Source organism: Pseudopipra pipra, chromosome 6 (genome assembly GCF_036250125.1).
Source record: "Pseudopipra pipra isolate bDixPip1 chromosome 6, bDixPip1.hap1, whole genome shotgun sequence".
Taxonomy (NCBI): Eukaryota; Metazoa; Chordata; class Aves; order Passeriformes; family Pipridae; genus Pseudopipra; species Pseudopipra pipra.
In genome coordinates, this window is record NC_087554.1 from 9712969 (window position 1) to 9729368 (window position 16400).

Consider the following 16400-nt stretch of genomic DNA (forward strand, 5'->3'; position numbering starts at 1 on the left):
TGTCTTTTTTCCCTTGCTTTCTATTTTGCATATGAAGCTGCTCTGTAACTACCTCAGCTTATAATCCTTTAAAAAAAAACCAAAACCACAAATTGCTGCAGAGACATGGTGGAAACTGCGATCTGAGTTGTCTGCATATCTGGCATATGTTTTTTCCTCTGCTTCAAGAAGGGTGATCCTGGAAACTACAGGTCAATCAGCCTCACTGTTACCCCTGCACAGTCACAGCATGGGCTGGACTAACACCTTGCAGTAGTAAAGGCTGGGGACTGACTGGCAAGAGAGAGAGCACTGCTGGGGGGCACTGGGCTAAGCCTGACTCAGCAGTGTGCCCTGGCAGCAGACTGGGCTCTGTCCACTGCAGCACAGCCAGCAGGCTGGGAGAAGTGGTTATCCTCTCTTACTTAGCACACACTGGGCTGCACTTGGAATACTGTGTCCAGTTTGGGGGCCCCCAGCACAGAAAAGATGATCGAGTTGAGCAAATCCAACAGAGGACAACCATGACAGCCCAGGGGCTGACACTGTTGTCCTATGAAAAGAAGCTGAGAAAAGCTTATTCAGCCTGGAAAAGACTCAGGAGGGCCCAATAATAGCCTTCTGTACCTAGGATGAGGATACCAAGAAGACAGAGCCAGGCTTTTTGCCAAGGTACATCGTGAAAGAACAAGAGAAAATGGCCACAACTAGAAATATATGAGATTCTGACTAAGGAAAAAAATTTTCCCCTTAAAGGTAATTAAACACTAGAACAAGCGTCCCAGAGAGCTTCTGGGATCTTTGTCCTTGCAGATTTTCAAGACCCAACAGGATAAAGCCCCCAGCATCCTGGTCTGAATTAGCTGTTGACCCTGCTTCAAAGCAGGCAGTTGTACTACAGGATATCTGAGAATCTAAATGATTCTGTGAAACATGAGGCAGTTGAAAGCCTCTTCTTTTAAAGATGTTACATTGGATAGTAACTTCTTCTGAACACTGAGAAATTTGAACAGCCCTTTGTATTTTTTCATGGTCTGTACTCAAAACAATGCAAGGTATTTCTCTGAAAATGCAAAATATTGATGTGATACCATCACGTGGTTAGTCTAATGCTATTTACAATGCAGCCACAGAAGCTGAGTGACTTGTTAACACCTGTGTTTCTCCATCACAGAAGGACTAGGATGTAAGTAAATGCCTGTAACGAAGTATTTATCATACTTGTGCAGTGAGATAATACAGAGAAGTGTTTTATTACATGGAGGTGGGATTGGCACCAGCAATAACAGCTGTTAGCACGAGGCTCCCCAGAAATCCAAAAAAATTACAGTCATTCCATTCAGTGTTCATAGTTTTGCAAAGAGCTTTTCATGCTTCAAAAGAACAGAGCTATAAATTAAGGAGAACAATACATATTTGTATTTATTCAGAAATATTGCATGTAGTGTGCCACAGGACTGATTATAAACTAGGAATAAAAACTGAGGAGAGAACCACAACAGAGATGGATAAAATAGTGAAGGCTGATGGAAAGAAAACAAGTATGTCTGGAGTGCAGAAAACATGGACACACGTAGAGTGAAAAGCTAGTAACACACAGAAAGCTTTAAAATCCAGCCTGCAGATTTTGTGTCATTCCTCTGTGAAGATCAATACAAGGAAGACAATCTAGGAGACTGGGAAATATGTGCCTCTTGCAGGTGTCAGGTCACTTGTGCCAAAGAGCTTGTAAACATTACATAATAGAGCAGTAATGGACTGGCAGCCCTGTGGCCTGCTCTGCCACCTGGAATGCAGGACCTCTCATACCAAACGAGCTCAGCTTCTGGTCTCTGCAGCCGGGATGTTATGGGAAGGTATCTCCACTTCCAGGCAGTGATGCAGGGGCCTTTGGGTAATATTTCCTGTTATTCTAGGTAGATTTCAGCTTTGAGATTTGTGGACATAGTTTTTCCTGTTTCTGTTTCCTCATCTGTAAAATATGTAAAGTAATTCTTCCCTCAAAGATGGTATGAGAATGACCACGAGCAAGAGACCTGTTCAGGCATTAGCGATAACACAGCTGTAGAGCTGTAGACCTTTTCCTGGAAGGATACTATTCCTCTAAGTATATCCTTAGTGTGATGAGGTCATATTTGAGCATGTGTGTCTTCAGCCCTGGCCATTCCAATGCAATGTCCTCTCTTTACATTATTAGGCTGCATGGCCACTGCAGCAGGGACACATGGGATTGCTCAGCTTGAGAAGGCAGTCGCTGGATGTATATTTGCATGTATTAAGGACCCCTATGGTGTTCTGTTTGTAAATGCTTCCAATACATAACTTCACTGTAGAAGGCCCTTGAAGTTCTAGAGAGTTAGAATTTGATCCCAGAATGGCTTTTCCACTTAGCATACACCAGGTCCAGATTTGTGTACAGTGGCTCCTTTAAGGATAGATTTCAGAATTACAGAATGAAATCTTCCCTTCAGTATAAAATGCTTCTTAAATACTAATGGTTTCCAGAGGAAGAAACACTTCTCTGGCTTCTGTTGCAACCCTAAGTTCAAGGACAGCCTTATAAATGTGCATCCTTCAGTTTGAATATTTGCACCCCCTCACATTACTCAGCCAAGTGCATCCAGCCTAGTGCGTCAAAATATGCCTTTTTGACCCTAACTAATTTCACTTTAAATCAGTGTTCTCATCTGATATTTCAGGCCCGCTCTTCTTTTTGAATGTACTTTAACAAATACCTGCAAAGTCCAAACCCTCAGATGCTGAAAATTAGCATTGCTAATGTCAACTGAACAGCTGCTCCAGCGAGTGCTGAACGTAAACCAGAGGGGATGCACTGATTTCACAGTGGTGTGCGAAGAACCCGATTTGCAGAGTGAACGAGCGTGTTCAGAGAACAGAGTTATGCAATTCATCTATTCTGGGGATTAGCCATTCCCAAGGTTCTGAAAAAGGTAACTGGGTTGGGCTATTTATAGAGTCTGTTCCTGCAGTTACAGCACAGATGTAGCACGGAACGGAACCAGTCAGCTCGAGCCACCTGCTCTGTGCACCTTGGTGAATTTATACGCTCACAAATGTTTATACATCTCTCAGGTACAATGAGATTTAGGGGTCTGGGATGCTACTATTGCCTCAGCATCTGTTTGCACATTAGCATGCCCTATTTCCTATTAGCTTCTGACAATGCCTTTGGTTTTCAGCTCATTTGTGTTACAGAGATACAGAGAGGCTCTTTTTGAAGGGGTTTCCTCATGCATAAGGGAAGAGAAAGGGCATTAATCTTGGGAAAACTAATACAGTAATTGCCTGAATTATTCTGCTTTTTAATTTCACAAGGCTGCTAGGGATGGTGACTTAGAATCCTTCCTTTACGTGATTCCCTGTTTCTAAGATGTATTTGTAGGATCACTGTAAAACTACAAAGCCCACTGTTACTCCTGCAGGATGATAATTGTGCGTAAGAATCAATGAAAAACTACAACCTGTACTTACAATCTTGAGGTCATGCAGAATTGTACAGCTTACAGGAAGAGAAGGAACAGTTTATAGAAGGATAGCACAGGTTTGGGCTGCTTCTTATAGATTCTACTTTTTATATAAATATTTGCGTGTATATAGTAACTTTTATCTTTTCTTGAATATTGAAAGAATATTTGTTTGGGTAGTGAGCAGTAAGAAGAGGGCAGAGGAGACAATAGGAGGAATGGGGAAAAGCCTATTCCTAATAGATGGGTTACCAAGAAAAAAAATCAAGTTAGGACAAGATTCTATAGGGATGACCATTTTAATAGGGACTAGGAACCATGGAAAATGAAGTGATTGCTTAGGCAGAATTGGTTAATTTTTACCTTCACTAGTCTATCCCATGAGATAGGGAGATCCCAACGTAAAACAAGGAATAACAGAAAATGAGGGCAGAAATATCAGGTTGGGTCCCTCACTACTCAGCATTCTATATTGCCATTCATGGACAGTGCAAGATAAGCAAATTTTGACTTGTTTGTATCCTAGTCCAAACTGCATAGATTAAAATGACAGTGTGCAGTGCATGGAAGTAGTGATCTAGGCCTTTTATAAAAAGCATAGAAAATTAAAATGAAGAGCCTGAATATGGAAGAAGAGACACAGCCTATGAATCCATTTCAGTGGAGGCTAAGGAAAGAACTAAACACTTTAAGATGAAAAATTTAAAAATTAGATAACCTGTATAGCTTTCTAAGAGAGGAGACTTACACATGTAAGTGTGTAAGAGACCCACTGATGGTTATGATCTATTGAATTAACCAAAACTCCCACTACAGGTAATAATTCTGCTCTCCTCCAGTGAAGATCACAGTACAAAAGGCCAGGGGTGATGATCTGTAGAGCCAAACTCCAGCTTTCTCTTTTGGATCTCATGGACTCAACACAGAAACTGAAACATGGAGAAACAGGGAAACAAGAGCACATTAACAGTTAAGCACTGAGACCCACAGAGCTGCACAGACTACCCTGTCCAATCCAACCAGAGAGCTGAATGAAGCAGAAAGCAGAACAGGGAGTGACTGGTACTCAAAATGCATACAAGGTGCTGGACTTCTCAGTGAACCAGAATCTGAGAATTACTATAAGATTTTCGTGTTAGCACTGATGTTTCAGGAGATTCTAGGAAGATAAATGAGTTTTGAGAAAATTACTGGTCAACATAGAAGGATTTAAAAGATGCATATAATGCAAATAAAGTGCATGTGCTAAAAATGAAGAAAGTCATTAATTCAAGAATTTGATTTTAACAAATATTAGTAATCTAGGTAATAATTTCGTGAAAAGGATGGATTAAATAAAGCAGGGAAAATACAGAAACAGTGTTATCCCTCTAGAAAATAATACAAATATACATACAAATACATCAAGAGTTTCTTGAAGAAACTTCAGGTCAAAATATTCAACTATGGAGTTAATCTTTAATAAGTATTTGTCTAGACATTTTCATTTAAAGGGGTTTATTTTGGGGACAAAGTCTTAGTGTATAACATAAAACATTTCATTTGCTGTAATTCATAGCTCAAGTAATAAAAAGCTTCATGTAAAATGCAACATATTTTTCATCCTTAGTATCACCACTATTAGAGGGAGGGTCTGCAACATCTTGCATGTATATATAGCATCTGGTACAATATTTTCTTTCAAAACCCAAACAATCATTCACACCAGTTCTGTTATGTTTTAAAGTTTTTCAGCTGACTAGGGACTAAGATTTTTACAGGATAGTCACTGGATTGAAGGAAGGGTCTAAAATGTCATCATTCATTTGTGAACTGTACTCGTCATTGCCATGAGATTTCATCAAGCTCCAGATTGCTTACTTGGATGCTATCTGCTTATCTGCAGTGGCTGCAGAAAATATGGGAATATGAACTTGAAATGTCTTTCCAGTAGAAAGGACAGAAAAATACGTGGCTACCTGCATAAAACGTGCAGACCTTCATTGTTTCATCCTGCATCATCCCGAGTCTCCATGGTTATTTTATGCAGACCTGGCACTTTCATTCTCACAACGGTTTTGTTAGGTCAAACCTAACATTTGCAGATATCCTCTGCCCCTAATATTTAATCACTCAAACCTTTTCTAGTAGATGTCTTAAATGTTTTTAAAAAGGTGATTTTACAGAATGTGCAGATATGTGCAGATATATGCTGAAGAGAGGGTTCCTGAATCCTGAAGTCTTGAGTGAAGAGCTTCAGGCTGGAAGAGGAATGGGAGTGGATTTTAGACTCACTCCTGTTTCAGTATTAGATGCATTTCCCTCTGGGGTTGCTTGTGCTCTCAAAACCAGTCTCCTTGTGTGGCTTGTCAGGGATGCCACGTTGGTTTCAAGGATGACAAAAAAAGGGCACGAGCCCTTGTTACAGCTCCAACTGCCCTGCAGGTCACCAAGAGGGAAATCAAGCCTGCACAAAGCATTTAGAGCTAGTAACAGCCAACAAACATTCTGGCCTGTATATGACTATATATATGTGTGTGAATACATCTATGCATAATTCAGTTTGGTATGGATCCCAAAAGTCCTATCATCCAACAGCAGTTTTGAGTGCTGTACCAGCTTCCTATATAGTGGGAAAGGTCGTAAACTACCTCGTTGTTCATTACAGCACTGAATTCAGCAGAGCTTTGACAGATTGGTGTTTGTGTCATGAGGGCTAAGTGATCACTGACTGTAAAATAATTTCCCAGAAATTTTAAATCCAAAGCAAAACTTATATACTTTCATACACAATTCCATAAATACTTACATATTCAGTTAACGATTCACTAACAGAACTTTAAAAATCTGCCAATATGTACTTGTTGAAACTAACCATGGCTTTTCTTATTGTTCAGGATGCACAAGAGCATTTTTGTTACTGACCACTGAAATATGTGTCTGCAGAGACTCAGAGGTAGCTCATCTTCATGACTTCCCTTAACAGCCATTTTAGCATTCCTCCAGGCTGCTCTGGGCTGTTTCACCAAGCTTCAGATTCTTCTCATGAGAGAGAGATGAGGTAAGCAGGACTCTCCATTTGGTCTTCAAAACAGCCATGTAATGCTATGTGAAATTCAATGCAGCCATGGTATAGGGTGGCATGCAGAGAGCAAGCACTCATGCATTCCTGATCATGTCATCAAAGCCTGGCATGTCCATGACAGGTCAATAGAGAAATTCTGTGACAAACTGCACAGCTCTGTTAGATAACATGGCTAAGTTACACTGGGAGCAAAAGTGAGTGTCCATTCACACATTCTATATGTTTTATTTAACTAGTGAAAACTCTAGAAATAATCTGGATCACAATTATTGTGACAGTGTTCAGTCTATCCCCCAGAAAAGCAAGTGAATTTAAAGTCAGGTGGGACTAGACTGGGACTAGAATCTACCAGCTTCTGTTTTCTCTCTGATCTTTTCCTCAGTGATGTTTGCATTTAACCTGTCTTTGTCTAAATGCCAATAACCTAGAAACAAACATCATCAGTATATACTTTACTCAGAAAGATAACAGGGAGGTTCAGGAACATTGTGATTCTCAGATGAAAGACTTTATGTACCCGGAGAAAAAAATATACTGGCGAGCAATTATTTCCAAATGCACAGTTGCCAGTAGCTGCTAAAAGCACGTTGTGTGAAGCAGATTGGACACAAACCAGAACTGTGATAGGCAATCTTTTGATTTTCACAGAAGCCTCTGTGCTGTTTTTTATCTAGTTGGAAACTGGCATGTGGTTGAAGCTTCATCTAGCTGCATGAACCCACAAAGCACCTGAAGATACCCAGCATTGCTTACATAAATTACCGAACACGCCGCTGAGGTATTTGAAAAGCCACAACTCTCGTCAATCAAACGAGGTCCTGAAGAGTTTACTGACTGTCACTTTGGCTTTTCATTGTGTCAAGGGAGAAACATTCCTTGGACACATTTAGAAAAGTTGCCTCACCAGTCATCCAGTGTGTCACCAATTACTTTGCTCGACGACTTACTAGTGTTCCCCCAGCCACAGCCGCAGTCAGAAAGCATTTTATCTGGAACCACCCACTGGAGCAAGCAATGGGGGAAAAGCCTGCTTTTGTAAATAGCACTGCAATAATCTGACTGCAGCACTGAAGCCTTAAATCTAGAGGATGAAGAATTCTGTAGGGATACACCAGATTACATAATTAATTTGTGAAAATCTGCTTTAGTCACTTAAGACCGTAATTCTAGACAGTTCTGTGTCCTCTAACCATATTCCAGTAATGTACCTCAGGATTTGTTTAATTCGCAGGTGCAGTATAATATTTTCCCCTGACAAAATGAATAGAATATACACGAAAGTACACACAAAATTCAGAATTTTTACAATACGGTCATTGCTCACCTACCTGGCTGTAAAACCTGTCTAATTGCTTTCCCCTTGTTTTCAACCCTGGAGTCTGGTTACATTCAATGGCACAAATTCAACGTCAGTGGCACGCCACCTGCAAGCAAAGCAACACAGATTCTTTTCATGCCCAGTTGATTCGGGTATCTGTACAATCTATAAGGGAAGGTCAGGGAAGGGTAGTTTTCTGGCTGATCAAGAAAAAGTCCTCTCAGAGGAAAAGGCTGTGGTCAGCTCTTCCCTCCTACACCGTGATTCCAGCATCCAGTTCTTCAGGCCTCTCCCTCATCCTCAGAAGTGCCATGCCCTTGCTAGGTGTCTATAATGCCTCGTGGCCCAGAGAGGCCTTTGCTGTAATAAACTCTGAAGTTTATAGCTATATTGAAAATTGTTATATTGTCTCATTTCCAGTATAGCATTCCATGGGTTTAGGTGATGCTAGAAGGGGACACTCAATTCAAGCTTAGATCCTGCCTGAGAAAGTTTGGTGGTGTACATAGAGAAACAGTCACACGTTTGAACTACAATCTTTTAACATTATTGTACTTCAGCCTAAGTCTCATCAAAAGTTACCTCTTCCAAAGGGAAAGAAATGCCAGTATTGACAAAGCAGCATCTACACCAGTAGTTTGCAATCAGCTTCTGAATTGGTTGCCTTTGTCTGGTAGGTTACTGAAACATTTGGTGGTTTATATTCTCCTGACTGCCCTTTTCAGTCTTACCCACTGAGGCTCATTCTTAGCCTGCTGCTTTCAGGATATGGAAACTCAGAATCCACTGTGTTTTCCCTCTTCTTACGCCAAGAGGAGTAAAAGTTGTCTTCTGTAGGTCAGTCCTCATTTGTAGGCACCAAAAGTTCCTAAGAAACTGCAGGATTTTCCATATTTTGCCTTTGTATTTGTGTGCAAGGTCTTATACCTACAAAGGATCGTGAAATGCCTTTTAATTGAGGGGATAATGTTTATTTTTTCTTTCTTTTTCATGGTAGTGTCTATAAATTTGGGTAGTCTTAGGCCTCCTACTGAACAGCAGTTCAGCAGTTGTTAGCCCTGGTTTCCTGGGTTCAGCTCTTCTATTAAGTAGTCCCCAAAAGAGATATGAATTTTTAAAAGGATGCTTAAGAAAGAGAAAAAATTGAATCTGAACATGAATCATCATCTGCCTGAAACATTAAAATAGCTCAATACCATTTTCAGCTCATCATTAAACAGTGGATACGGTGTCCAAACAGAAGTGTACACAATTAAAATATTTGGTAAATAAAATACATTCACTTGGTCCACTATCTGTCATTTACACACTTGATATGCCAAGGTTAGCAAATATGGATGAAATTGGGCAAGTTACTAGCAGCTGTATTTTCAAATAACACAATTTCTAGATACCAGGGATAATAATCCAAATCAAAATAAGTTTTTTTTTTCCTGCATATAGAGTCATGCAAATTTTGAGCTGCAATGTGAAGTTTCTTTAATTGCCATCAAAGTTTTTATTTTTTACATATAATGGGGCCCATATTAAATGTTTTTTAATTTTTACCTCTTCACTCATCTGAGGCAAACTGCTTTTTTTTTAAGTATCAAGTTAAGCCATCTTTGTTCGAGATTTTAGGTACAACCTGTCAATACCTTTGAATAAAAATGACAATAAAAAGAAATCAGAGTTGCTTTAAGGAGTAGGCATGCTGCAAATAAACCAGCTAAAATTACATCTTGTTTAAGGGCATCCATACTGACACACCATAGGTTGTCTGAAGTCAGGATTCTCAATTACAACATCATGCTCTGGTGTTTCCCCTGTATTAGTTTTATTCAAAGCTCCAGCCTGGGGTCTCTACCAGATTTACTTGGGTGTTGCACAACTGCAACTCAAAGAGTAACATGGGCAACTCAAGTCTGCTAACACTCCTTTTGCAAATGCTGCTGATGGTTTATTGCTAGTTTTTGCTATCAGTTGTTGCCAGTTTATGAGAAATCATGATTTTTTTGTTCTGTATACAGACACTAGATTTTCTAACCCTCATCCTTTAGTTCAGGCCTTGCCATCCCATGCTAAAGGTTCCATAGGAATGCCAGGCCTCTGTAAAAAAACCTGCCTTGAGGGTTTTGCTAAAGGTTTCACACATATTGTGGTAAAATCTAAAACATGGAGCTTTTCATTGCCACTTTCAAATCCTTTCCTGTTATGCCATGTCCATTTTTATTCACATTATAACTATGAATATACCTTTGTAATAATTTAGTCACATTTTTGCCTTCAGGTTAGTATCCCTGGTGGTCACAAGAGACACAAATCTAATAAAACATATTCCCATAAAGCCCCTGCATTTGTGTGCAGGGGGAAAGGGTATTGACACCTGACAGTATAATGCTGGAAACTATCTTTACCCTGTTTTCTTGAACTTGTCTAAGTGAATGACTTCATTACTTCTCAGTTACTCACTTTTCTATTTACTAAGGGAACCATGGGATCTCCAGAGCTTTTTTGGAGTTCCTGGTTCTTCCCTTCCTTTTCCCATGAGAACAACATCTACGCAAAGCGGTATTATAAAGTGTATTTTTTTATCTCTTTATGAAATACCAGGAGAATATAAAATAAACATAAAGCATTCGTGGTAGAAGCAATAATATCTTCCAAATTGTGTGTTAAAATGTGCAGAGGCAAACTGGCTTTTGTTTGTGGGTTTTTGGTTTTTTTTTTTTTCTGGAAAAATACACTGGAACTCCGAAGAAGCGCCTAATATAGGAAAAACATCTTGCAGCCAAAAATAATCTTTCTTCATGCATATGGGAAAGTACCCCTGATTTACACATTTCCCTTCTTAGAACGTAGGCAGAGCTCTATAACTCTTTTCCAAGATTCATAAAGTACTAATTTGTATCACAGCTGCTTCAAATGCCTTCACTCTACCTGGCACATTTGAGGTGTTCAGGGATATTCACAGGGGCAGGTGGAACAGATCATTTGAACAACTTTTCAGTGGCACCAGCTTCTTTTTAAAAAGAGGATCCTCTATCATTCTTGGGGCTTCTGCTCCTCTCCAGTATATTCTTTTACAAAGAAACCTTCTAGCTGGCCTGAAATGACTTTTCTTATTTCCCATGGGCACTACAGATCTTAGCTTTTCAATATTTTGTTTTAATTTGGCATTTGTAGATCACTGACCTTGCAGCCTCATTTAGCTTCTTCACAGCTACCCAGGACTTTCTTTTTGCTGAGACCTCTTTCCCTGTAAATGCTAAATTAACAAAAGCATCCGAGGGTGGGTACATGAGGGTCAGGAGGAGGGTGTGTGTCGAGAGAGTGACATCAACTGAGACAATAAAAGGGCTTCCAAGTTACTTAGAAGCTCTATTTTAAAGTTACATTTAAGGGGTCCACTAAACCAATTCAGTAGTCTTTAAATATACTTGACATCAAGAGACAGTCATCTGCCGACATACCCAAACCAGAAATCTCTTTAACATTCTATCTGGTAAGTGCACTCTACTTTTTCTTTCCAGGTTCTCTGGAAGACTTATTTAGAACATTTTATCATTGATTCTTTATTCATTTTACATTCGTTTCTTTCCGAATCTCTTAAAAAAAGGTGAGTGTTAGTAAAATCAAAGTGTTATATTATCTGAACCAAATCTGTGAAATGAAAAAAATCTGAGGCAGTGAGTTAGAAATGACTTGAAGTGAATTCATGTCCTGAATTTATAATATTGGGTTAGATGGACTGCCAGGACCACAGTCATAATGTCATGTAAGAGACCATGCTATAAATGCTTTTCTGACCTGGAGTAAAGCTGCAGAAACTATTGCAAAAATGGTACTGTGGAGTTTTATATTTCTTAAGTTTCAGTTATTCTGTATCAAGTTTCTTAAGCTGTAACAAAAAGATGCCTTTTCTGACTGCCAATACTGAAAATCCAAACTGGAAACTGATACTGGAACTCTGTCATTTCTGCCTGTTGTAGCATCATCAGCAATAAATATTTTCCAAATATATTTCAAATGGCAGTTTTGCTGATGATGTGCAAATCAGAGGGGAATTCATACTGGCAATGCAGGATTATCCCTGAAAATAATGAGGGGCTAAATTTTGATTTCTCTTATGCAACTAAACAGGGAATGACAGAACTCAGTAGAGTTAGCCTCTCTGCAAAATTGTCAAGTTTCAGCCTCTTCATTCTAAAGAATATGCAAAAGAAATAGATAAAATAACAGAAGTTTTTACTTGCATAGTTATATACAAGTATTCCACAGTACTTGAAGGCTGTAAAGTAGTAATAATAGTAGTAGTAGTAATAATATTGGAAGAACATGGTGCTTTTCACCCAGTTATGCAAGAGATAGGCACCTAGAGGACGATGATGATGATGACTGATGATGATCATGATGGAGGGCATCTAAGGCTGAACAAAATTTATAGAGTTGCTTAGGAGGTAAGTTGCTAACAAAATTAGGCTTGGAACTAAATTCTTCATTTGCATTCCTAACCCATTTCACAAAAAAGCTATTTTTTCCAAAAATGATGTCTTTCTTTGGATTTAAGAGGAATTACTTGAAACACAGATTTACACACGTATTCATTTCTATCTTTGTAGACAAAATGACTTCTATAAAAACCCTGGCCCGGACTGCAATCCTCTTATACACCATATGCTTTCTTACAAACTCTGATGGGAGACCAATGGTGTAAGTACATTGTTTTACACAGGAGGGCTTTGGCTGTTCTTTAAGTCTTCTCTCAGGAATATCATTGGGTAAGCTGCATCCCTTGGGGGTCCACACAGGAAGGCATCTTTTGTCCTGGATGAGGTTCTAGCTGGAACTCACACTTAGACACCAACAGCAAGCAATTGAGAGTCAAATCCACAGGGAATCATTTTTCCCTAGCTCTGATGATCACAGAAAACTGCCACTGAATAAATGCCATAGTTTGGTTGACCTAATTGACCTAATATCATATAAGCCCTAAGCTGATTTACAACAGCTAAAATAAATGACAAATACACAGTCAAACAGGATTGTCACAAAACGTAACTATTCCCATTTTTTATGCCTTCTCACTAATATTTCACCATCCACCCTCCCTCTCTTGTCCAGGTAACAAACCAAGCAAAATCTGTTTTTTGAAAGATTCAGTCAAATTGATTTCACTTTCACTTGTTCAAATACAAATTCTAGTTACTTTGTTTTCTTTTGTGGGCTTTTTGTAATTAGTGATTCAGAATAGAATTTGTTACCATCCTACTGGTACCATGACAGATATTAATGCTATAACTGAATATTTGGGTGGGAGGTTTTGATTTACTGGACTCTTTAATCATGCTCTTATTTTACCTTCTGCTTCTCTCATTCTAAGCCACTTGACTGATTTTCTTACCAGCCCTTGACTGAAAAAAACCAGCACATAAACCAAAATTTTCAGCCATTATACTAGGTGGCAACTAGGCTTGCTAACCACATTTTAAATAAAATTTAAAAATTCCCCAGAAAAATGCCCAGACACCTGCAAACTGGGGAGTCTGGAACAGCATTTTTCTATCCCTTACAAATCAGAGAGGCAGCTTCGACAGCTCTGCATTGTGGTACCTCACAAAAGTTCCCAAACCCAAGTCTTTGAGTGAGGATCAGGAACTCAAGAAGGGCCACCACGAGCCTCTCTCTTTGCTCTTGTTTCCTGCAGGAAAAGATCAGTGAGTGAGATGCAGCTGATGCACAACCTTGGGGAGCACCGACACGCCGTGGAGAGACAGGACTGGCTCCAGATGAAGCTGCAGGACGTGCACAGTGCCCTGGAGGACGCCCGGACCCAGAGGCCTCGCAACAAGGACGACATTGTCCTGGGCCGGAGGCTGCTCCCCGAGCACCTGCGGGCAGCAGTGCAGAAGAAATCCGTGGATCTGGACAAAGCTTACATGGATGTCCTCTTTAAAACAAAGCCATAAGGAAAAAGGCCAGAGCACTGTGTCTGTCCACGTGAGCACGTGTCTGTATATCACTGATCCAGTAGGGCATTTCATTGTTATTTATTCAAACTGCGGGAGGGGTTGAAGGCTCCGCTCAAGGTTGAGTTAGACATCTCACAAACAAAGAATAAAATGTGTTTACAGTCTACCCAGGACCACTGCTGCTAATTTCTGGGTATCTTTTGGCTAATGTATCCTATTAATTGCCAGCATAAAAGACAGAAAGAAGCTCAAAAGAGCAAGAAAGTTGAGAAATCATTTAAGACCTGTTCTACAACTCTTACATGGGCAGCACTTGTAGGCAATCACTAGGACTGCTTGTGCTGTTAACCAGCAGTGAATAAAGTCAGTGGAGTCTGTCTGCAGAATGGGGCACCCTTTTGCCTAGAGTTAAATTCTGTTTGACTTTGTACTAACGAAAATATGTAAACTTAAACCCACTTTGATTTTCAGAAGGAGGGCTAAAATCAGATGAATGTTAATTACCTAGCAAAAGCTGCATGATAATAACTCAGGATTAAAGAGTGCAAATATAAAATAAAATAAAGTAGGAAGACAAAGCTTGTAAGTAGAATGGGATAAAATTAAAACCAAATATGAGATATGAAAATTTAATTTTGCAAAATACTGAATCGAAGGGAAGGTTTGATTACCTTCCTCTCCTCCAAAAAATTACAACCTATAATTAACTGCAGAAACAGTGGGAGCAGAGATGGTAGCATGTATGTAAGCACAGCCCTAACTATAGAACCAGGATATGATTCTATACCAGACAATTACAACTGAAACAAAAATCTTGCAATATAATTTTTTTGTCCCTCAATTTCTCTATAAACTATATATCTCTGAATTCCTGTATGATGTGTTAGGCCTCATGTGTAAGTAATTTTTGTTTGTGAGAGCAGTGGCTCTCATAATTAAAATCACTCATTTACATATGCAATTTTTTTATAGAATTAGGATCTCAGGTTTCCAAGTCTCCAAAAGGAGAAACATTAACATGCAGAAATCATGCTGGGAGAGGAACCATGATCTCTAATACATTCAAACCCTAAGCAAGGCTCAGAAGGAAATGGATGGGAAAAAAATCAATTATGACAGTAATATAAAAAGCAGCAACTACCAAATTATTCTGCATGGCATATGCACAGATGTGTTTAGGATCCTCAGTCAGTTCTGAAGAATCAGGAAGTTTTCTCAGCAGGAAGAATGGTGAGTGCCTCCAAACCTGCCAGAGCTCAAACTCGGTTGAGTTGCTGCTCTGAGCCGAAGTGGCTGCGTTTATGTTCCCATGTTGATCCTTATTTGTTTGTTTGATGTCTAGCACGCCTTGGGGAGCCCGGTAAAAACCTCCTCAATCATTACACATATAAATTCAATCTGCTGAAGGCTAGAGACTTGTAACTAGTGAGCTGTAGTTCATCATCTTGGCTGTACCTCTATCAATGCAAAGGCCCTGGTGCTATGAGCAGACGGGGTGTCCGGGCAAGGGCTCCCTGCCACTTGTCTGGTTGTAGAATCGAGGCCTTAAAGTGCACTTTCTATTTATTCTTTTATCAGACATCTGTGCTAACTTAAATAAATAAAATTGCATTTTTGTACCTATGTCTCACTTATGTATTACCAAATAAAGTGGACCAAAAGCTCTTGGACATTACATTAAAGCATAATACCTGACTGACCTGTGACTATTCTGATATAATTTAGCATTTGGGACAAGACTATTAAGCCATTTTATTTTATTACAGCAATATAAATACAAAAATAATGATGAGAGCAATTTTTATTTTTGCTTTCATCTTTCCTGCACACAAAATCATTTTGGTGGTTAAACAAAAGGTATTTACCAAGCACAAACCTATTCATGTCCCCTTACAATAATGACACGTTCAGAAACTACGTAATCTTCAAGTGCCAAAATCATAAACTTTCGCATTTTGATCTAAACAAAGAACTCTATTTTCTAAATAACTTATTCTTCCAAATCTTCAGCTATCCAGTAGATGAAAGATGGTTACACAAATATTTAAACTTTCTGTACACTTACAATATAACTCTTCAGGACTAAAGACAGCACAGTGGCAGATTAAGTAGTGCTGGGTAATGCCCACCAGAAATAAGATGTAATTTGAATGAAATTACCTACTAATTATCTAGAAAACAGATTTGATATGGCTTTTCAGCTTAAACCTTTGATCAGTGTAGCAGCAGTTAGAACAGAAAAAGGTTCAGAGTGGGGCAGAGGATATTATAAAAAATACCTTGATACCAAAAAATTCATCTTCACCTGGACAAACGTGCAGTTTTGGTCATCTCTCTTTCACAGATTAAGGGGACTAGAAAGAGGATGGTAAGAAATAACAGGGCCACTGAAACACTTACATATGATAATAAATGGTAATGGTGTCAGTCAGAAAAGAAATGAATCAAAAGAGGCATCATAAAGGTACGTCAAGTGAACAGCATGGAGAGATAAATGGTCCTGCCTACCCATCTTTCTGAGAGAACGAGGAAAGAGGCAAAAAATTGAGTTTGCCCATGGCTGAATACGGAGGTTTGAGCCACTGTGAGCCAAAATCTCATCT

The 16400-nt window shown here is 39.3% G+C and overlaps 1 protein-coding gene and 1 long non-coding RNA gene across 3 annotated transcripts in view; one reads left to right on the top strand and one right to left on the bottom strand.

Moving 5' to 3' along the window:
- The window catches only part of LOC135415500 (uncharacterized), a 43359-nt gene that overhangs the window by 23943 nt on the left and 3016 nt on the right, over positions 1-16400 (bottom strand). For both annotated transcript variants that reach the window (XR_010431161.1, XR_010431160.1), the window contains exon 2: positions 7857-7952. This is a non-coding gene — a long non-coding RNA (uncharacterized LOC135415500). The remainder of the gene's footprint in view (positions 1-7856; positions 7953-16400) is intronic.
- PTH (parathyroid hormone) lies at positions 6343-15492 on the top strand. The gene is made up of 3 exons (XM_064657279.1): positions 6343-6504; positions 12448-12538; positions 13533-15492. The coding sequence occupies exons 2-3, from the start codon at positions 12453-12455 to the stop codon at positions 13792-13794; spliced, it is 348 nt and encodes a 115-aa protein (XP_064513349.1). The 5' UTR covers positions 6343-6504; positions 12448-12452; the 3' UTR covers positions 13795-15492.